The sequence below is a fragment of the Pygocentrus nattereri genome, chromosome 14, assembly GCF_015220715.1.
Source record: "Pygocentrus nattereri isolate fPygNat1 chromosome 14, fPygNat1.pri, whole genome shotgun sequence".
Lineage (NCBI taxonomy): Eukaryota > Metazoa > Chordata > Actinopteri > Characiformes > Serrasalmidae > Pygocentrus > Pygocentrus nattereri.
Window position 1 is genome coordinate 2354059 of NC_051224.1, and position 23361 is coordinate 2377419.

General features: G+C 43.8%; 1 protein-coding gene across 2 annotated transcripts; it reads left to right on the forward strand.

The window, feature by feature from the left end:
- Positions 1-149: 149 nt before the first annotated feature.
- On the forward strand, positions 150-22667 carry cacng5b (calcium channel, voltage-dependent, gamma subunit 5b). Of its 2 annotated transcripts, XM_037545022.1 has the most exons (7): positions 150-496; positions 4789-5028; positions 12586-12633; positions 13701-13787; positions 18398-18538; positions 18627-18772; positions 21484-22667. In XM_037545022.1, the coding sequence occupies exons 2-7, from the start codon at positions 4833-4835 to the stop codon at positions 21739-21741; spliced, it is 876 nt and encodes a 291-aa protein (XP_037400919.1). In that variant the 5' UTR covers positions 150-496; positions 4789-4832; the 3' UTR covers positions 21742-22667. The 2 variants fall into 2 exon arrangements, with proteins under 2 accessions (XP_037400919.1, XP_017569555.1); XM_017714066.2 differs by lacking the exon at positions 12586-12633 and having other exon boundaries at positions 153-496.
- Positions 22668-23361: the final 694 nt, after the last annotated feature.

Here is a 23361-nt window from a genome sequence, read left to right on the forward strand (position 1 = left end):
TTGGGAGTGCTCAGCTGGAGGAGTTCAGAACGGCCCCTGAGGTTGTTCCCTGCTCTAAAACACCCAATTCTAAAACTGGTCTTGACTCGGTGTGGATGTGGGACGTCCCTTTAGTTGGTATAGAACCATTTTGATTATATGGAGGTTCTTCAAACTCATATAGAGCCATCCAGTGAAGCCTGGACCTTCTAAACTGGTAATGGACTGGTGAGCTGGGTGTGTTTGAACAGGGAGCTGGACTCCTCCCTCGTCTTAATCAAGGCGTCCTACGTGAACTTAGTGGGCAGCAACCAAGAGCAGATGCAGCGCGTGTGTGTGAGGACTCTGGAGCTGAGAGCTGAGAGCTGCGTGTCCACAGTGAGCATCTCCACTGTTCATCGGACTGAACTGAAGTGCAGCTCCACTACTTTCACTGCTGCGCTGCATTCACTGCATTAACCAGCGAGCCGAGCAGCAGCATCAGCAGCCGGTCCCTCACACCGCTGATCTCTCTCAGGTAATGAGCTTCATCATTCTAACGGAGCCTGAGGTCTCAGTCTTCAGGTCTTCATAGCGCTGCTCTCCTCATGGTGAACACGGACCGTTCACGTCTCGAGTCAACAACGCAGCCGTGCGCTGTGCCACCAAGAGCGCAGCAGGATCGCGTAGAAACGCTCTGTCTGAATAAATCAGCTCTGCATGGAACAGCTGAGAGGTTTAGTTATCTCGTGTAAACGCGCGCATGACGGTGTCCAGTGTAAACTGGACATAGAGGCCGGACAGGAGCGCAGAGGAAGGCTGAAAAAGTTCTGTGTGCTCTAGAGAAGTTATTAAATATGAAACGGACAGTTGATTGATGTTGTATGAATACGTGTCTGTGAGCGAGACTGAAGTTGGTATTTAAGGAGGAGCGGAAAATTCGAGCAAGAAGCCTTCAGCTTCGAGACTTGAGGAATTGGCTTCACTGGAATGCTGGGCAAAATGTAAGTTCAGGATAAAGGCATAGTGTGGTGTTCAATGACCTCTTACAGTGGTCATTTGTGTACATATATATATATATATGATTGTGTAAGTGGTTCTTTGAGTGGTTTAATGATTCTTCTCTATATGGATCTACGTGTTACACAAAGGTTCCACTGCAACAAGTCTGAGAACCTTTGTTTGGTACTATGTAGAACCCTTCTCGCGGAGACTGTCTGAGTCGCTGTCTTTACAGTTTCAGCCAATCAGCTCCTGTTAGTCACTCTCTCATCTGACATCTCACATCATCACCACCACTCTCAGCTGTGTGTTTGTGTGTGTGTGTATCTGTGTGTGTGTATGTATATGTATCTGTGCATGTGTGTGTCTGTGTGTATGTGTATGCATGTATGTGTGCGCGTGTGTGTGCGTGTGTGTATGTGTATCTGTGCATGTGTGTGTCTGTGTGTGTGTATGCGTGTATGTGTATCTGTGCATGTGTGTGTGTAGGTGTATGTGTGTGTATCTGTGCGTGTGTGTGTGTGTATCTGCGTGTGTGTATGTGTATCTGTGCATGTGTGTGTCTGTGTGTGTGTATGCGTGTATGTGTATCTGTGCATGTGTGTGTGTGTATCTGTGCATGTGTGTGTATATGTGTGTGTGTGTGTGTGTGTGTGTGGTTCATATGTGTGTACAGAAGAGAGCTGGAGGGAAAGACAGAGCAGGCAGTGTGTATATGAGTCTGTTCTAATCACAGATACGGGGGTGGGGGGTGTGGGAGATAGAAAGAGAGAGAGAGGAAAAGAGAGTGATAGAGAGAGGGGGTAGAAGATAAGGTGAGAGGAAGGGTTAGACCGAGAGGAAGGGAGAGAAAGAAGACTCAGAAGATAAGAAGCGAGGGAGCGGAAGACTCCGCTCGGAGAGTGTGAGAAAGAGGGAGAGAGGAAGTGGAGGATAAAGAGAGGGAGAGAAAAAAGAAGGAGAGAGACTGTGAAAAAAGAGGAAGAGAGAAAGGCAGAGATGGAGAGAGAGTGAAGTGAGAGGGGAACAGAGTTAGAAAGAGAGAGAGTGAAAGAGATAGAGATAGAGGGAGAGAGGAAATTGGGGAGAAAGAAAGGGAGAGATGGAGAGAGAGAGAGAGAAGGAGAGAGACAAAACAGAGGGACAGCAAAAAAGAGAGGGGGAGAGCCAAAGATATAAAAAAGAAGAAAAGTGAAAGAGAGAGAGAGAGCAGTAAGAGAAAGAGTGAGCGAGGAAGAATAGAAATAAAGAAAGAGAGAGAATATTATGTTATTATAATTATTAGGGTTATTATTGTTATTGCTGCTGTTATTGATACTATTAGTATCATGAAAATGTTCCCTTTTATTCTTTCATGTTCTACTTGTTACAGTCAGACCAGTAGACAGACAGACAAGCAGACAGGCAGACAGGCAGACAGACAGACAGACAGACAGACAGACAGAGAAACAGAGCGAGGGGTGAGATGGAGAGCGATTCTTTATTCGATTCTTCCGGCTCCGGTTTGAAGACTTCGGTCTTCCTACTGTCAGTCCACATCACTAACAGGTGAACACCCCCCGCCCACCCACCATTAGAGCAACAAAGAAATGACTCATCTCCTGAGGAGGGGAGGGGCTCTTTATTAAACTGTCACAAAGGTAACAGCGTTATCATTTGACACAGGTCATTAGTGTCCTAACTGACTGAATCTCCTCAGCTTTCTTCCTGCGTTGTGGGTCTGTGAACACAAACCCCTGCATTTCCAGATGGACTGTAATCAGTAACGAAGCCCAGCTACACTGGAGATTTCTTTCTGTGAGGCAAACAGTCTCATTTTTGTAGTCAAATACTGCACAGATGTTAAATATTCTTTGCCGTAAAGGGGCATTTATAGCACTTGTAGCATGTAATATATTATCTGTTGTGCTGTGTGTCATTCTGTAGCACCTCCCTCAGCTTCATTAGTTTCACATCATCCACGATTTTGTATTATTTCGTGTCTGTCAATGCTCTCTCACTACAATACCCAGCATGCACCGCACAAAGACTGCATACACCCAGTACTTGTACTTTTGATTTTAAACCCTTAATTCAGAACTATTAGTAAGTCCATTTGCTCAGTTTGTGCTCCTTAATCCAAATTCAAGCTCAAACAATGGTAAGTGGTGATTTTCTCCACTCTGCTATTACTTCTTATTATATTGTTATTTATATTTCTAAGATTTCTTCATTGGTCTGGCAGAGATTTGAACAAAGAGAGTCGCCATGCTGTCGCTGCACCTGCAGCTGAGCCTACACAGATGTGCTGAAAGGAGTGAAAGGGCCTCATTAGTGCCTGCAGTTACTGTTTCTGTGTGTGTATGTGGGAGAGGCAGTCATGTATTTAGCTCTCTGTGAGGACCAAATGTCCTCAAGATGATGGAAAAGCATGAATATTTTGAAACAAAATGTAATATGTAAGAAAGATTTCCTTTCGGTTACTGAGATGCAGGGATGGCCAGTGGCGTCAGGGTCCATAGACTGCGAGGGACGTCAATGGGCCTCAGATCACAAATCTCAATGTGGCTCATTTTACGGCATTTGGCAGACGTTCTTATCCAGAGCGATAATTTTACACAGGTAGGTGAAGGTAGTGTTAAGAGGACTCTAATTGGTATAGTGTAGGGCGTTTACCCAGGTGGTGATTGAACCCTAGTCTAGTCAGCGTAGAAGGCTGAGGTGTTACCCACTACACCAACCAACCACTACAAGAGACTGTCCAATGCAGATGCAACAAATTAGATGAATGAAAAGCCCTCATGTGTGATGACTAAAAAAGCCCCCTAACACCAAAATATGCAGAAATATGCAAAAAAAAATTTTCTTAGTGCACATAAGCCGTTAATTAAAAGGGGCATAGACAACATTTTCTTAATTGGACACATATTATTCTTAAAGTCCATTTATGCCTTTAGGTACCAATAACTGTCAAATTAAGTTTTCCCGGACTATTTTCTAACCTTTCTGTTTCCCTTAAATAGGCTGTTTGTGTTACTGTGCATTTAAGACCTTGCCTTTGATATTTGTACATGAGGTCTTTTCTGATTGGATGCCCTGTATTGGGCCTTCCTCAAAAAGAAGTACTTTTTAGTCCATCAACGTTGAAATGGGATAGAATGCTGTATACTGAATGGGCAGGTATATGTAAATGAGCTGGTTTTTGTGACATCACAAACACTGAATTCAAAATAAGCTGTTTCCATATGTTAACTGCGTGAACTGGTGAGTGAGTGGCACCTTTTAGAAGCTTTTATATTGCAAAAACGTGAGGAGATCCAATTTTCTATGATATCGGCCCTTTAAAGGTCTATCTTTGGTCATTTTTTGCACTCTTGTCAGAGCGCACGTGTACTGGGGCCTCCAAAGGGCCTTGTGAGACCATGATCCGTCCCTCCTGAGAAGGTTCGGGTTGGATTCAGGTGAAGAGTGAGTTGACGAGTAAGTAATATTGCTATGATAATGTCAGGAATACAAGCTTGTGTGCGTGTGGCGCTCCAGAATAGCTCTGCTGAGGTAAACAGACCAGCACATGTTAAGAGAAGCCATTAGTGTTGCTGCCTTCAGCATTGTGTACATTCTGCATCCGCGTGCCTCCAACAGCAGCGCCCTCTTCAGCATCTCCACCTCCATTCTCATTTTCCTTCTTTTCCTCTGCACGTCTATTCCGGGCCTCGCGTGACTCACTGCGTCTTTCGGATGTGAGAGGAGAAAAAGACGCGTTTCTCTGACACACACATTGAGACTTTATAATGAAACCCCCTTTAATGGCCCATCTGCTTTTCACCCCTCTTCATTTCCGACCTCCAGTTTCTGGCTGTGCTGCGGGCGCCCCCTGCTGGAGACTGGGTGGTATGAGCACGTGTGGCAGGAAGGCTTTGACCCTGCTGAGCAGCGTGTTCGCGGTGTGTGGGCTGGGGCTGCTGGGCATCGCCGTCAGCACTGACTACTGGCTCTACCTGGAGGAGGGGGTCATCCTGCCCCTCAACCAGACCACTGACATCCACACGTCCCTGCACTCCGGTCTCTGGAGGGTCTGCTTCCTGGCAGGTGAGTGTCTGTGTGTATGTGCAGAGGCAGTTTAGCCCTCTGGGGGTTAAGTGATAAGTGATAAGTGATAAGTGATACTTTTTTGATCCCACAACCAGGGAAATTCCATCTCCGCATTTAACCCATCCCTGAAGTGAAACACCACATACACACTAGTGAACACACACACTAGGGGGCAGTGAGCACACTTGCCCGGAGCGGTGGGCAGCCCTATCCACGGCGCCCGGGGAGCAGTTGGGGGTTAGGTGTCTTGCTCAAGGACACCTCAGTCATGTGCTGTCAGCCCTGGGGATCGAACCGGCAACCTTCTGGTCACAGGGCCAGATCCCGAACCTCCAGCCCACGACTGCCCCAAACGATCCAGTTTAGCTCTGCGTTAAATGTAATCGCTTTGTTAGACAGAGTGCAGATCCACTGCTTCTTCTTGTGCAACTGCCAAGCCAAAACAAATCGCATAACTACAAAGCCACAAAAAACAACACATACATTTTTTCTCCTTATCTCTTTTTTCTATTACTGTTCTCTTTCTCTCCTTCTGCTTCACATGTGTACGTTCTGTTTTAGGCATTGTTGCCTTTTCCCTTCACTTGAGGTTCTTAGACAACATAATGGTGGATCAGGGCTCTAAGCAGCTGCTTATGTCGCTTATTAGTTAGAGAACGAACTGTATGTGTTAGAGGTTGCATAGACTAGTCAACCAGTCTCCATGTGTATACCCCTCATTTTGTGCAGCAGGCAGGATCAGTGCCCCTTTTGGATGCATTCAGATGGTCTTTGTATTGCCCTCCTTACCACTCAAACCTACCATCAAGCAACAGTGTCAGTTAGCTGAGAGACCCTCTCTGTTACTGCGTTGTTTATGTATGGAAGGAAGATGCACTGTGGTTTCTGATTCATGCTGATTTTAAGCTCAACATTTTTCATGTTACCCAAGTTAATGAGTTGTGACAGATCACCAGTGGTAAACCCTAAATATTAGAGCTAGGCCTTCAGCTCAGAGCATAAATGGCGAAAATCATTAAAACTATGGAGAGAAAAAACACTCCTACAATATTTGATATATTGGCTGATATTCTTCTTCTTCTTCTTCTTCTTCTTCTTCTGAAATGCATGACATATGTCACAATTAGCCCCTCCCAGTCCTGTCCATGTGTTCTTGTTTTGGTTTAGCCCATGTGCGTTTGTTTTGGTTTAGCCCCCTAGTTTCATGACTCCGCCCCTGAATGTCTCCACCTGTTTTCCTGAATGTCTGTTCACCTGTTTGTTCTGTTTAATTCTGGTGTCTGTCATGTCTGACCCCCGATCTCTCCGTATTGGCCACTTGAACCTGGACTGTTACGACGATGACCCTGGATTTGCCATTAATAAATCTTGCTTATCTCCACATATGCGAAAAAAGAAAGGCAGAATGTCTATGAGAAGCCCTTTAACCAACCAGCTTACTATGGCAATGTGAACAATTTGGAAAAGTTCTTCAAGTGTCTTCGAGTGTCTTCAAGTGTAAAAGATCTCCTTCGTTCCTCGCAGATCGGAACGTAACTGCTTCACTATTAAAGGTGGAACAGGAAAATTCAAACTAGAAGCTTCCGAATGTGCTGACTTCAGCTTGGTCATTTAGGCAGAATAAGTTAAACACTACAGATTAACCGCTCATTAACACATTGATCTCCACTGAAAACTACAGCATTAGCTTTGTGGGCAGCCTAATTTAAGCATTAAGCTGCTGTAAGTGACGATGCCGGAGAATTTTTAAAAGTGACAAGCCAAGGAGAAACAATAGGACTGATGTTTGTTTACTCACTAAAAGTGCCACACTGTTTCATGAATAAATCTACAGCCAACTTTGTCAACAGCTTAACCTACATCACTCAAGTAGCGTAATACTCAAGGGCCTAATAATGGAGTTATCACATGACTGACGTTTGAGGAAAGGCCGCGCAGAACTTCAGCTTAATACTAGCTTCCTATAAATACCGGTCCTTCACTCTTCCTATTTGTGACGAATTTCGCACCCCACTTCTTCCCCTTTCTCCTCAATCTTGTCCGCGCCTGCAATTGATCTTTAATGGGGGGGGTCTGCCTTCTCGTGACCCGCAGAAGCCGTATCGAACTCTAGCCCAAAATTCCAAAGTTCCCCTCCTCTCATTATCTCACTTACCAAGGCATGGTCTGCATTCGCAAAGCCCTGTGACCAGAAGGTCGCTGGTTCGAGCCCTGGTGCTGACAGTCCATGATTGAGGTGCCCTTTAGCAAGACACCTAACCCCCAACTGCTCCCCCGGGTGCCGTGGATAGGGCTGCCCACCGCTCCGGGCAGGTGTGCTCACCGTCCCCTAGTGTGTGCGTTCACTAGTGTCCGTGTATGTGGGTGTTTCAGTGCGCAGATGGGTTGAATGCAGAGGTCTAATTGCTGGCTGATGGTTCTGAATTCAATGTGATATTGACAAGCCGATTTATCGGTCGGACTATAGTTGACACTTAATGACCAGAACAGCTTGCCAGACTAGCGATGAAAGCATGGTGAGGCGATCATCGTCTGTGTCTGTTTGGCTCTCCTACTGCTGAAGCACCTGCTTCTTATACAGCATACAGAGAACTTTAGTCCAGCTACAACGCTGTTCCCTCCTCCTGCATCCTGTATGCCTACAGGTGGACCTGCCCCCTTGCAAAGCCAGCAGCTTGTGTTATTTAAAGGAACAAGTTTTGTGTTTATGAGCGTAATCCATTCCTCCTTGATTAGAAGTTCCTTCTAGAATTCTGAAATTCTGCTAAAGTTGGTGGCTCTCTCTAAAGCTGCCTGCTAGGCCGAGTGGATTGATTGCGTTCAGCTGGAGCTGATCAGCCAGGATTTTATAAAGCTGCCAGGTTTGGTGTTTGGTTGGCTAAGAGAGCCAGTTCTTCACAGAGAACTGGCTCCCTTAGCCAACCAATCTTCTGTTGTGCCAGAAGGAGAAAAAAGGGAAAAAGTGATGAGTTTGATGAAGCAAAACAAAATTTGGTGTGCGTATGGAGTGTGAAAATCACTGGCTGTGTTCCCCAGAAGCAAAGATCTGAAAACAAGAGTGCGAGTAACACCAATGAGTCAGAAAGAGAACAAAGCAAGAGAGAATAACAAGCATTGGTAATAAAAGCTGGACAGCAGAGAAAACTGACTCGTTTTGCTTTCCCTTTCATTTTCTTTTTTTTCAGTTAATGCTTGGTTTTGAATATCGTTGCTGTCAGAAGAAAACCTCATATCTCCAATTTTGTTGTTTTTCTGTTTTTGATATAATGTGAAAATGCCTGTTGCCCATTACATTGTGTGTACATTTCATGATGAATGGATCAAAACAAACGGTCCAAACTGAGTTGGAAAAAAGTCTGGTTCCATTGACTTACATTGACAGTAGAGTAAGTTTTTTCCTCCTCCTGTAAAGTTGCCAGTTTGGAGATATGAGATTTTCTTCTGACCGCAGTGATACACTTGTTAAGTACTTTCCTCTTGTTTTCAAAGTGACGAACTGGTTTCTAACATTCCCAGAGGCAAAATGAAAAGTAATATGAGCTGTGCATGACAAAAAATGTAGCACAAAAATTTTAGACCTGTACAGAAATATTATCAAAGCTAGTTTAATTGCCAAAGCACCCAAAAAGAGTTTGGAGTTCTTGTGACATTTTTATTCAGCGTGGTTGGTTCCACATTGCAACAACTGGACTCTGCCAATTAACACACCTACATGTTCTTTGACAGTCAATGTTTGTTTTGCGATCAATTATTTAGTGATGAACCAAAACTCGTTTACAGCGGAACAGAGATCGTCTACCTACACCGCTAAAGACACAGTAACGGAAACAGTCAGTTTGATTCTAAGGGATAAAGGTTGGAAAATTGTCCAAAAAAAATAATTATAGCGATTTTGGTTGGTCAGCTTGCCTTGAGGGAAGATTCCTTCTCATTATGTTACATAAAATAAAGACACGTGATTCATGACGTCTTCATGCATCGCAGTCAAAGCCTCAACGATAAACCTTTCTTGATCTCTCTTCTCTATGATTTGTTTGGCTTAATTGAATTCCATGAAAATCAGATTTGTTTCAAGTTTTAAAACGGGCAGATTGTGCAGGCAGCATGGCACTCGTGTGGTACTTGGAGAGAAGGGATGTTCTGATGTTGAATTCCCCCATTTGGTGTCTTAGAAGCAGATTATCAGTCGTGTAGTGCACAACCTGTCAAAACCAACTGAATTAAATAAAGTGTTATTGGTCCACACTTTATTGGTGTAGTGTAGTGGATAACACCTCTGCCTTCTATGCTGTAGACTGGGGTTCAATCCCCTTGCCTGTTTCAGCAGCCTACACTATACCAATAAGAGTCCTTGGGCAAGACTCCTAACACCACCTTGGCCTTCCTGTGTAAATGGAGCAAATTGTAAGTTGCTCTGGATAAGAGCGTCTGCCAAATGCCATAAATGTCCACACCACACAGTAGGTGTGAAAATGCCCTGATACATCTCTCCTGTTTAGAAGATATATTCAAAAAATCAAGGTTTCTCAGTGGTTCTTGTCTTGAGCATAGAGTTCTAGACAAACCTTACCTGGTAAAGAGTCTACACTTTGTGTGGAGGTTCTTTAAACTTCATGGTGCGCCACACTCACACATCTCATTTACAAACGTAGTTCTTTAAAGAAACATCCACTGAAATCTTATATAGGAACCCAAAAGTGTTTCTTCTATGGCAGAAGTGGTCACATCTGGACCTTCAGTTTCCAGTCCCGGATTTTGTGGTCACTGGTAGGTACAACAGGGAGTGGCCAATCAGTTACATCAACAGTTCAGTTAAGTACTGGACTGGAAACTTGAACTAAGGTCTGGAGGTACTATCTGCTCTATGGGATAACTCTAAAGCAGTGGTTCTTAGACCAGTTCTCAGGGCCCCTGAGGTCTACATTTTTGCTCTATGTGGACCTTCTGGGAGGCCCTGAGGACCATTTTAAAAATCACTGCTCTACAGAACGTTTTTTATTTAATAAGGTTGAAATTTTCCCACATTTTGACCAAAGCTGGTAGCTTATATCTCTTAAGCTGCCTTTCAGTTAATGGGATCGAACCGGCGACCTTCCGGTCACGACTGCCCCACCTTTAAAGGTTTTGGAGAGAATTCTTGATACTGAGCAGGGCCAACTGGTTGCCTTAGTTCCTAAAAGACAAAGCGAAAATATGGATGCTGCAAATTAAACAGCATCTAAAGTATAAGCACAAAAGTGGTGTTGGTTTATGAGGACATACATAACCATAGTGAACTTCTACCACCCCCAACCTTTACGTGCTTGGTCTGCCCAGAGGCTCTGGAGCTATTAGGAAGGCTACAATGGTGCTCTTAAGTCTTTGTTCTAACCTTCATCCCTTGACATTACCATGGTAATAGTTATCAGGGAGAGCAGGATTTAAAGAGTGTGTCTGAAGAAGATCCATGATGATGGGTTGTCTCCTGGAGCCCCACGGGAGAAGGATTTTTAACACGCGTGTGCACACATCTTCTTAAATCCATCCCTGTGCAGATAGACGGACGGCGATCGTTTAAATAGATTTCAGTCACGTACAGAACCCACATGAATCTCTAAATGAATGTGAGACATGGGCACGTGAACATGCACGCTCCTCTGCTCTCTGGCTTATGCTGCTGTGATGAATGTATGAATGCGCTTGTGTGGGTGAGCGGTTGGACCTGCTTTGGTTGGAAGTCACACGGTGGCACTTACAAGCTAGCTTAGGCTGTTAACGCACCGCACTGCTCACTATCAGCCACAGCCACGCTGTACACAGGCACAGCTGCTCTCTCGCAACTCCTCTCACCCAGCTCACAGCTCCTACTCTTCATGCATGTACAGCGCTGTGTGAAAGTTTTAGGCGTCTAAGAAAATGTTTAACCAGTTGACCTCAGCAGTGAGTTTATCACAATATACATCAGAATAAAGTCGTATTCATAATTCAGATAAACAGAAAAACAAAAAAAAGGAACAAGAATTTCTCGGGTCCATATTTTTCCTGGACACCTTCACAGCCGCCACAGAGACTCGTTAATATCATCAATTACATCATGAGCTCAATTTACTGAGCACTGATTGGTCAAACCAGGAGCTGCTTTTTAACTACATATAATACTGGGCTTCCTCGAGGAGCGGCTTGGAGATGGGTAAAGAAACACACTGACGTCCAGAAAATCACTATTTATTATATATATATCCATCCATCCATTTTCTAAGCCGCTTCTCCGTCAGGGTCACGGGGGGGTGCTGGAGCCTATCCCAGCAGTCTTTGGGTGGAAGGCAGGACACACCCTGGACAGGTCGCCAGTCCATTGCAGGGCAGACAGACAGACACAGTCACTCACACCTAGGGGCAATTTAGCATGTCCAATTGACCTGACTGCATGTCTTTATATATATATATATATATATATATATATATATATAATAACCTTAAACTAACATGCCAAAATATTTCTTAAACACACTACAGTACTTAGATTTCCTTTAATGTGAACTAATAGGAAGTTATACTGTAAATGTTCATTAAATTGTCTAAATTTGTGTTTTCTTTTTAATTGGGCACTTAATATACACTGACTGGCCACTTCAGTGACTGCACCTCCTTGTATCTTCAGTCACTGTCCACTTTATCAGCTCCACTTACTGTATAGCTGCACTTTGTAGTTCTACAGTTACAGACTGTAGTCCATCTGTTTCTCTGATACTCTGTTACCCTGTTCTTTAGTCAAGACCCTCACAGGACCACCACAGAGCAGGCATTATTTTGGTGGTGGATCATTCTCGACACTGATGTGGTGGTGGTGGTGGTGGTGTGTTAGCGTGTGTGGCGCTGGTCTGAGTGGATCAGACACAGAAGTGCTGCTGGAGTCTTAATGTTTTAGTAATTGGACATTGGAGTGGTCTACAACACTGCACCACCACCTGCGCATCGCTGCTGTCGTGACAAAACCTTGTATCTCCAAAATTGCAGCTGGAAAATGTTCTTAAGTTTGCAGGGGAATGGATCAAGGTTTATTTGGACTGGTCCCTTTGTCATAACACTTGGCACATGGCACAAAACTAAAAACCATGATGAAAATAGAGACCGTGACGACATGGAAGTCTCCTTTCACTCTCTCCACTTTCGCTTCCGCGCTTTCACGCTCATGCTGGTGTTTAGTTCAGGGATGTCAGGCAAGCACGCTTACTGGAATATTCCGACCAAGACACTGAGCAATGTTTTATCACATTTCAGCTTTTTCATTCACGCATTGCTGGAAGTTTAATATAACGCTTAGATAACACCTACAAACATTTCTGAACATTCCACACTGTGTTTCCTGGGACATCCATCATAATTCAGATCAGGTCTTTTGATATGAAAACACATGGAGGGCCTATTTACACAGGAGTGGAATACAGACAATAAAAATATATATAGACATGATAAATATAGTTAATATAAACAATTATAATAATATAACTGTATAAATATAGACAGTATAAATAATATAATAAATAATCAATTCTATTGTAACATTTCAAATAGGAATGTTTATGGAATCAGGGGAAAGCACCGTGCTCCTCAGTTCTTCAGGTAGGTTGCTTGGTTGTTTTAAGTGTGTGTGTGTGTGCGTGTGTGTGTGTGCGTGTGTGTGTGTGTGTGTGTGTGTGTCACTAAGTGTGAGTGAAGAGACTGACGATTGTCTGACTGAGTGACTGTTTCGAGTGTGATCTCTCCATCATGGTCCTGTGAGTTTCATCACACATTGTGTGCGTCAGCATCAAAGAGTCATTTCTCTGACGTCAAAGTGATTCTTGCACTCTCTCTTTTTCTTTCTCTCTCACTCTCTCTTTTTTTCTCTGTCTCCTTCTCTCTCTCTCTCTCTCTCGCTCTCACTCTTTTTCTCCTTCTTTGTCTCTTTTTCTTTTTCCTGTGTGTCTCTCTCTCACTCTCTCTGTGTGTGTGTCTCTCTCTCTCACTTTTTCTGTCTCTCTTGCTCTCTCTCTCTCTCTGTGTGTCTCTTGCTCTCTCTCTTTCATTTTTCTCTGTCTCTGTCTTGCTCTCTCGTTCTTTCTCCTTATATTTTTTCTCTCTCTCTCTCTATCTCTTTCTTTTTCCTCTGTCTCTCTCACTCTCTGTGTGTCTCTCTCTCTTTTTCTTTTCTCTCTGTCTCTTTCTCTCGCTCTCTGTGTCTCTCCCTTCTCTCTTTCTCTTTCCTCTGTCTCTTGTCTCGCTCTCTCGCTCTTTCTCCTTTTCTTTTCTCTCTCTCTCTGTCTCTCTCGCTCTCTGTGTGTCTCTCTCTCTCTTTTTTTCTCTGTCTCGCTCTCTTGCTCTCTTCCTCCTTTTTTTCTCTTTTTCTCTCTTTTTCTTTTTCTCTGTCTTTCTCTCGCTCTCTCTGTGTGTCTCTCGCTCTCTCTGTGTCTCTCTCGCTCTCTCTCTCTCTCTCTCTCTCTCTCTCTCTCTCTCTTTCGTTCTCTCTGTGTGTCTCTTTCTCTCGCTGTCTCTCTCACGCTCTCTCTGTGTTTCTCTCACTCTCTCTCTGTGTCTCTCTCTTTCTTTTTTCTCTGTCTCTCTCACTTTTTCTCTCTCTCTCTCTCTCTCTCTCTCTCTCTCTCTCTCTCTCTCTCTCTCTCTCTCTCTCTCTCTCTCTCTCTCTGTAGGAGAGGAGACGGGCCGCTGCTTTACTATAGAGTACGTCATGCCCATGAGTGTCCAGCTGACCAGTGAATCTACAGTCAGCGTCCTGAGTGAGTTCTTTTCGTCTGTCTGTGATTTCCTAAGGACTTCATTAAACAAATGGCTGCATATTACCTGCTTTGGGACCTCTATGCAGTATAACCATGCATGGAATCCAACCTTGATGGGTGGCCACGTGTAAGCTGTATGACAGTTGCTCAGTTCTGATTCGGATTCCCATCAAGAAATATGAGTTGATTCGTTTCTCCATAGTGAATCATGTCACATCAAACTGCTCTGAACAGCTTCTAAAATTTAGAAAAATTAACAGGCTTCTGCTTTAATGAGCTGCTGTGCTGAGCATCATGCCTAGAGGCATCTAACTGTGATGAAACACGTGTTTAACACATCGCACAAGATTTATTGCTGTATTATATAAGGACTTGCGGCAGCAGGATGAGTAATAATGTTGCATAGTGCCCTCTTGTGGTCAGAACACGTAGATGCATTTGAGACACTGAACTGGTTCCAAATAAAAGTTTAGCTTCTTTTAGGCTTCTTGCAACAACCATAAGTCATCAGCCATTTGTTCTCTAATCTTACATTATTGCTGAACACAAAACATGTTCTATTTCAGTAACAACACAATGAACAAACGATCAATACGATTCTAGACTCAAGAGAATTACTATCCACTGTAATCCCTGTTTGTTAATATGTGAAAATAAACCAAGACGAGAAGAATTAACACATGAAGTGCGATATCCCATGATGTATTAGATTGATTCCCGGTTTAATATATTTAATATTTAAATGAATGGATGGACCTTCTGCCCTTTATCTGCAGGTCCTATCTCCGCTGTACGATTACAATATTACACCAGCACATCAGAGTGTTTCCTGCTCACACTGGCTGCTTATGAGTCATCTCTTGTCTATATTACACTCACCTTCAGACAGCAGAATAAAGCCTCCTCAGACTCGCTACTGATTTCAATCTTGAGCCCTGCATCCTTTGTAATTTTCCATGCTGCTGAGAGAAGGCCGGATATTGGCAGGTGCTTCACAGCACAATATGAATCCCAGTACAGAAGTCAGAATGTTATATTATTAATATAAGGAGAAGAACATTCCTCTAAATTGAAGCACAGAGCCATGCCAGCCAGAAATAAAAAGGGCAGGCTACACTTGGCTGTACAGTTTTTACTTTATGGTAAAAGGTAAGGCCCTTCCTGGATCAGGGCCTTGTCGTGGCGGAAGGGCTTGTGTGGTCTAGGGATCTTCAGAGCTAAGTCATCGGGAGCAATATGCTCCTGGTAGGGTCTCCCAAGGCGAACAGGTCTGGAGTGAAGACCCAGACTAACGCGATCCAAACTACTCCATGCATATCATGCACAAAAAATCGTGTACCCTGCCCGGGAAAGGGTCACCGGGACCTACCCCTGGAGCCAGGCCTGGGGGTAGTGTTCCACGGCGAGCGCCTGGTGGCCGGGCAGCCCACATAACCATAACAAGGTCCAGCAGGGGGAGCGGTGCAGTGCCGTATTGGCAGTGGGAGATTGCGGGGAGGCCCTTGGTGGCCTAGGAAGAATTTAATCGTGTTTAATTGGTGGACTGATGGGCAATATGGCGAAAGTACAGCATCACAATACCTGAACACCGTTTCATGTTACATGATGTTAGTTTTTCTGACATTTGACAAGTTGGAACACACACACAGAGCGACTGCACAGCTTAAGTCGCTGCTAGGTAGTTGCTGAGGTGTTGCTGAACAGTTACCACGTTATTTTATGTGGTTGCAAACGTGTTGATAATTGGTTGCTATGGTATCCTGGGTGGTTGCTAAGATGGTGCTACATGGTTGCTATGGTTCCCCACATTTTAATAGGGTGTAACAAATGGACCTAAACATGACATTCGGGTGCGCAAACTTTTGCACCCTATTTTTTCCTACAGGACAAAAGACGTCACCATGTAACGATGATTGTACGAAAACCATGCATCCGATTAAAAAGCTGCATACAAGTCCACCATTCCCGATTCAGACCGAACGTTTCGAGGTTGGAACAATGTCCGTATCTCAGACTGCAGGATGAGTTTGAAAATTAAGAATAAGAAGAATATGCTGTCAGATAACGGTAGCTTTAATCTTCTCCTTCTTTCGGCTGCTCCCTTCGGGGGTCGCCACAGCGGATCATCTGCCTCCATCTTGCCCTATCCACTGCCTCCTCTACTTTCACACCAACCATCTCCATGTCCACCTTCACTACATCCATAAACCTTCTCTGAGGTCTACCTCTTCTCCTTCTACCCGGCAGCTCCATCTCCAACATTCTTTGCCCAATATATCCACTCTTCCTCCTCAACACATGTCCAAACCATCTCAACCTGGCCTCTCTGGCTTTATCTCCAAACTGCTCCACCTTCACTGTCCCTCTGATCTGCTCATTTCTAATCTTGTCCATCCTGGTCACTTCCAACGAAAATTTCAGCATCTTCATCTCCGCCACCTCCAGCTCAGCCTCCTGTCTTTTAGACAGAGCCACAGTCTCCAAACCGTACATCATAGCAGGACGCACTGCTGTCTTGTAGACCTTCCCTTTCACTCTTGCTGCTATCCTTCTGTCACACATCAGCCCTCAAAAACTGCAAACTGTGTGTTTTATTCAGCGTTTCACCCACTTTGCTGCAGTAAATCCAATTAACTCTGTATTATTATGATCTCTAAGTAATGAAGCATGCAGTTGCCCTTTAAGCTGCACTGTGAGCTGAAAGAAGTAACATTACTAAGTAAAGAGAAAATAAAACGTGCTAAAACGAGGTCTCTTCATCACTTGGACCACAACTGGACCACAAAGCAACCTCTGGAGGTCTTCAGGCCAATAGTGAGGGGCAGCAAGTGAGCCATGGTGGGCTGTTAGTGGCACAGTGTAATAAACATCAGTGAAAGAGTAAATGACTTAAGTATAATAAAATCTAAAATGTTTTAAAAACGGTAATCAGTGCTTTTACAAGCTATGCAGCAAGAGCGTACAAAGCAGCAGAAACGATCTGCTTAACCTGCCACCTTCCAGCCTGACTTCTAGTACAACACAAGCTTGTTCTAGTCTAATCTGCTGATATTTTATGTTTAATGACGCAGTGCAGAATTCAGAGGTAGCTTGAAAAGCCTAAAAATAACATTTATAAGTAAAAAAAGTACGGGTTTGAAAGTTTTTAGCAATAAGTCAGCCTGTAAAGCCTGAAATAACGGGCTTGTCTGAGTAGCCCATTGCAGTTGGGTAAGGAGTCGAGAAGCCGAAGTTTTCCTGAACAGCAATTCATTCAAGCCATGTGTAAGTTTTATTTAAAGAATATATATTTCAGATATGAATATAATCACAAACACTACACATTTTAATGGGCTGTGTACAGTATTTGACACAATTTGTGAGCTCATGGTTGTCAGTGGAGCTTCTAGCCAATCAGGAAGAAGCTTCACAAAGAAGCTTTGCTGTTTAGGCCACGAATGCAAATCAACATTGCACTGATGAAGATGGTTCTCTTTGAATTCTCTTGGGCTGGAGGTTAGGGATCTGGCCCTGTGACCGGAAGGTCGCCGGTTCGATCCCCAGAGCCGACAGTTCATGACTGAGGTGTCCTTGAGCAAGACACCTAACCCCCAACTGCTCCCCGGGCGCCGTGGATAGGGCTGCTCACCGCTCCGGGCAAGTGTGCTCACTGCCCCCTAGTGTGTGTGTGCTCACTAGTGTGTATGTGGTGTTTCATTTCATGGATGGGTTAAATGCAGTGGTGGGATTAAAAAAGTATCACTCAACTTACACATGTCCACCAGAGAGGTCTCCTAGTCCCCAAATCTTACATAGTGACCTGGCAGGAGTTGACAACATCCCTGATGCACAGAAAAGCATACTGAGGCTCCTGAGTGGTGGACCTCAAGTGATGTTCCCCGTTATGGTAACGTTTACTCTAGGTGGTACTCCACGCATGCGTGTCATTTTGGATCGGATTACTTGTAGTGCACATGTAAATGAAGAATTTCATCAGATTGGTGAATAGAATAAACACCTCAGTCCAAATCTGTAACTGGAATGTATTCAATGGGATTATCAAAAATCTTTGCATGTAAACGTGTTGTCAGCCGACATAACAGCTGTTTTGCCTTCTAAATGACTAAATTTGTAAGAAAAAAAGGGTAAAAATCTACCGTGATGGCAATAAATGTCATATTGTCCATATTAAAATTAAGAGACCCTTATTAGTCCCACAACGGGGTCACTTCACCTCCACATTTAATCTATCCATGCAGCGAAACACCACATACACACTAGTGAGCGCATTCACACTAAGCCGGAGCGGTGGGCAGCCCTATCCACAGCGCCCAGGGAGCATTTGGGGGTTAGGTGTCTTGCTCAAGGACACCTCAGTCATAGACTGTCGGCTCTGGGGATCAAACCAGCGACCTTCTGGTCACAGGGTCAGTTCCCTAAGCTCCCGCCCACGACTGCCCCCTTGATTGTACTGGTCAAAAGTGTTTGTGTACTTCTCTAATAGAGAAATTAGGCCAGACAGCAGCAGTAAATGGAATAAACAGAGATTTTCTTAGAAGTTTAGTACACCAAGCCATAACTTGCATGCGTCATTTTCTTATTTATAATGTCCATTATTTGCTTTATTGCAGAAATGATCCGCTCAGCCACACCCTTCCCTCTGGTCAGCCTCTTCTTCATGTTCATCGGCTTTGTACTTAATAATATCGGACACGTCCGCCCCCATCGCACCATACTGGCCTTCGTTTCTGGAATCTTCTTCATCCTGTCAGGTACTGCTCTGCTTGTTCGTTAGAAATGGAGCGTGTCGCCCCCTTCTTGTCCTTCTTACCTCTCTTTTTTTCTTTTGCTTGATCTCAGGTCTTTCTCTGGTGGTGGGTCTTGTTCTCTACATCTCCAGCATCAATGATGAGGTTTTGAACAGGACTAAAAGTAATGAGGCCTATTTCAGCTACAAGTATGGCTGGTCCTTCGCCTTCGCTGCCATCTCCTTCCTGCTGACTGAGGTAAGCGCAGCGAGGCTTTTTGTTAGAGTTATTTCTCATGGAAGTCCTAAATCTCTGGAAACAGCAAGACTTTGAGGCAGGGGGCAGTCGTGGGCTGGAGGTTAGGGATCTGGCCCGGTGACCGTATGGTTGCCGGTTCAATCCCCAGGGCCGACAGTCCATGACCTTGAGCAAGACACCTAACCCCCACAACTGGGGAAATTCCACCTCTGCGTTTAACCCATCTGTGAAGTGAAACACCACACACACACACTAGGGGGCAGTGAGCACACTTGCCCAGAGCGGTGGGCATTGAACCAGCAACCTCCCGTTCACAGGGCCAGCTCCCTAACCTTCAGCCCACGACTGCCCCAAAATATGTAACATTGAAAATTGATTAAATAGTGGAAAGTTTGACAAACTATGTTTTCCTTTGGTGCTTTTTTTTTCCTTACAACACCTGGCATGTACCGATCTGCCATGGATGTATTTTAAAAACACACCTGAGGCCTATACCTTGTAGTAAAACTATTGTTAAACAATGCCTCGAACATCAGGCAGCTTATTTGTACCATTTTGTTTACCAAATTTCTATAACGTAGTGTTCTTTGAACATCTGGTTCCTGCCTCCACCTCTGTGAGCAATTATAGGTCGGTCTGTTTTTGTAGAAAGGCATATTTCACATCAAACCAGTGAGAATAACTTTACCTCTCAGTGATTTAACGACGCAGCAATTTTGGTGGAATTCTTCTGTGAAGGAACGGTCCAGGCTTTTCCTCAAAGTTCCTGTTTTCAGAAATGATTTTGTGCTTATAAATGCCTCCACTTTGCCTTCCACAGGGCATAGAACAAAACAGCAAAACTCCTCTGAGGAGCGATACACAGCTAATGCACTTTTGCAAAATTTCCCATAATTGTGCTTTTACTTATATCTCATGGTAATCTTAAGTTACTCCACTGTGCTCAGCTGTGGCACATTTATGCACGTCAATTATTTCCTCTTACCTTCCTCTGAGGCACTGGCAACTGAAGTAAATATGTCCAAATTTAGGTTAAAAAAAATGCGTTCACACATTAGTTAGAGCACGTCACCAGTTCAAAATTTCACCAGTCTTTAAAGTTTCACAAGGAAATGTAAAAATATCCAATATTCTGTATAAAAAAGAAAAATGTTGGCGTATAGCCTTTAATGTTAGTTCCATTCCATCCATAGCAGGGACTTTATCATAAACCCAAACCCTAACCCTAACCCCCAGATTTGCAAAGAATATGATGAAAACAACATATTTAGTCTAATGATCTACTATTAATGCTTGTAGTTTCAACTATGGCTCCAACGATCAGTGTTCAAAGTCAAAATTTTTACTCATTTATTGATAAAGCATATATATAAACAGGATCCAGAAATGCTGCCACCTTCTTTGGGCCCAAGCTCGTTTAAAATGCACTGAGGTGAAGCGGAGAAGTGTCCTGTTGTCCGACAAATCAATATTTATCCGGGCTAAAGATCACTCGGCTTGTTATCAGTGCTCAGTTCGAAAGCCAGTATTCATGATGGTTTAGGGGGACATTAGTGCACATGGCCTGGGTGACGTGCTCATCTGTGAAAATTCTGTTTATGCTGAATGACATATACACGTTTTGGCAACATATGCTGCCATCCAGACAACGTCTTTTTCAGGAAAGGCTTACTTCAGCAAGACAATGCCGAACCATATTCTGCATGTATTACAGCAGCATTGCTCCATATTAAGAGTCCAGATGCTAAACTGACCAGTAGTCCAGACCTGTGACCACTGAAAACATTTGGCACATTATAAAATGCAAATTGTGATAAAGGAGAACCTGAACTGTTGAGCAGCTGAAATCCTATGTCTAGCAAAAATGGGAAAACCCACAGCAGCGTCTCCTCAGTTCCCAAACACTTACAGAGTGCTGTTAAAAGAAGAGGTGATGAAACACAGCAGTACACAGGTCCTCGTCCCAACATTTTGGTCAATTTCTCAGTTTCAACATTTTGATATTTTGACTTTGTACTATTTGCAATGAAATATAGGGTTTAAATGATTTGCACATCACTGACTTTTTTTTTTTTAATTTGCACAGCATCAACATATACATGTCTTTTTTTCAGCAGGGTTTTGTTGTTAGGAGTGGGTTTTAGACATACAAGAAATATCTGTGCTACATTATAATTAATAATACCACCCTTATTACAGAAAGTTTCTTTTTCCAAAAACTCTTTATATTCATAATTGTTCCATGTGGATATACAGTGTTTTAAAACGTTATTCATTGACCTATTTATTGGATTAGTGTATTGAGTGGTAATTATGATAAATTATTGATATAATTGTTTGCTGTAGTAATCAAACTTATCGTTGCTTCATTTCATTAAGCACTGACCTGATCTCAACACTAAAGATCAGTAATAGTCTATAGCTGCTGATCCTATATTAGATATACAGCCTGCTTCTGTTCAGAGCCAAAGCATTTACATTTATTGGATTTTGGCTGACGCTCTTATCCAGAGTGACGTACAATTTGATCATTTTTCACAGGTAGGCCAAGGTGGTGTTAGGAGTCTTGCCCAAGGACCCTTATTGGTATAGTGTAGGGTGTTTACCCAGGTGGGGATTGAACCCCAGTCTACAGCGTAGAAGGCAAAGGTGTTACCCACTACACTATCCAACCACCGCCAACCAAGCCTGTGTTTCTTCTCTCCGTCCAGAGTGCCGGAGTCATGTCGGTCTACCTGTTCATGAAGCGCTACACGGCTGAGGAGATGTACCAGCCTCACCCGAGCTTCTACCGGCCGCGCCTCAGCAACTGCTCAGATTACTCAGGCCAGTTCCTGCACCCGGAGGCGTGGACGCGCGGCCGCAGCCCCTCAGACATCTCCAGCGAAGCCTCGCTCCAGATGAACGCCAGCTACCCTGCCTTGCTCAAATGCCCTGAATATGACCAGGTCTCCTCCTCACCCTGCTGAGGGTGGACAGACAGTCGGTCAGGGTGAGGAGTGTGTGTGACTTCTGCTTTTTCCTTCTTCTTTGATTGCGGTGGTGATGTGCTGAGCTGAGCCTGAGAGCTGTTTTGCTGCAGTGGACTCTGTTCACCAGCAGGGGGTGCACAGTAATCATTTACAGTGTGATTTTAACACTGTTAACCGACCACAATAGAAGGGCCTGTAAAATCAGATAATGTATGAAAAGATTATTTATTGGATGTATAATACATATTTATATTCCTATACGATGTATAATATAGAGATAAGGCAGCTTCATAAATGGAAAAAAAAATATTCTGAGTGTACCTTAGTGGCAGCAATAGGGCGTCAAAAAAGAATCCTTAGACACACGAGTCACATGAGTCTAATCACCAGTGTTCACGCCTATAGAGCATAATACTGATTATATTGTGTTGAATAGAAGATGCTGATGTAACTGTAAGTAATATTTCATATTAAGGAAAAAAAGTGACATTTACAGTCCAGTATTGTAAGCCTTGTGTGGTCAAGTCTGATTGTTCTTAATGAAATCCACCCTATTCGACATCATATACCTCTACAGCAATGCTTTCAAAGCAACGTATGTGTCATTAAATCAGGGCAGCGTGGAGCAAATCGTCTTTGGGTACAAGACTCTGTGCATAATTCACATTTTTTTAGTGGTTATTTATTTGATTTGCAAAAAATCAATTTATTATTATATCATCCCCAGTTTGGGGATCAGAAATGTAAATAGCATACATTGCTTGATGACTGTTCATAGTTCGTATGTGATTTACTTTAGTAAATGTATTGGGTAAACAAAAACGGTTGCTTTTGTAATGTCTGCGTTTCAGGTATTTAAGGTGCCACTGAATGTAATGTGTAAAATGTAGCCATTAACTTTTGAATAAAATAATAACACGGCGTGACTGTGAAAGGCTCATTTTGTGCTGCGAGCCCTCTTCAGTCTTTACAAATGGCCTCACGGCTTCTATGTGTAGGTCTGCCTTGCTGGTGGACAGTTAAAGACTGAGCAGGTGCCTGATCTCTCGATACACTATTCGCATTTGCCATCCTCGAGTGCTCTCCACCGACCAGGGTCCTCTCTGTGTGGAGTTTGCATGTTCTCCCTGTGTCTGCGTGGGTTTCCTCCGGGTACTCCGGTTTCCTCCCACAGTCCAAAGACATGCAGTCAGGCCAGTTGGATGTGCTAAACTGCCCCTGGGTGTGAGTGACTGTCTGTGTCTGTCTGCCCTGCGATGGACTGGCGACCTGTCCAGGGTGTGTCCTGCCTTCTGCCCGATGACTGCTGGGATAGGCTCCAGCACCCCCCGCGACCCTGACGGAGAAGCGGCTTAGATAATGGATGGATGGATGGATGGATGGATGGATGGATGGATGGAGTGCTCTCCACCAAGCCAAGACAGATCATTAATTCAGTTAGCCACTAGGGGAGCCTTTTACCTCCTTCGAATATCAAATGTGGCGTAGGCCCACTGCTTTGTGAGCTATGGGATTAAATCTGAGGTTCCAAGTCTGGGGTTCTGTCCACACTAGACACACCTACACTGTTAGTAAACCTTGTTATCTAGCTCATGTTCATTTTCACACACAAGTTGT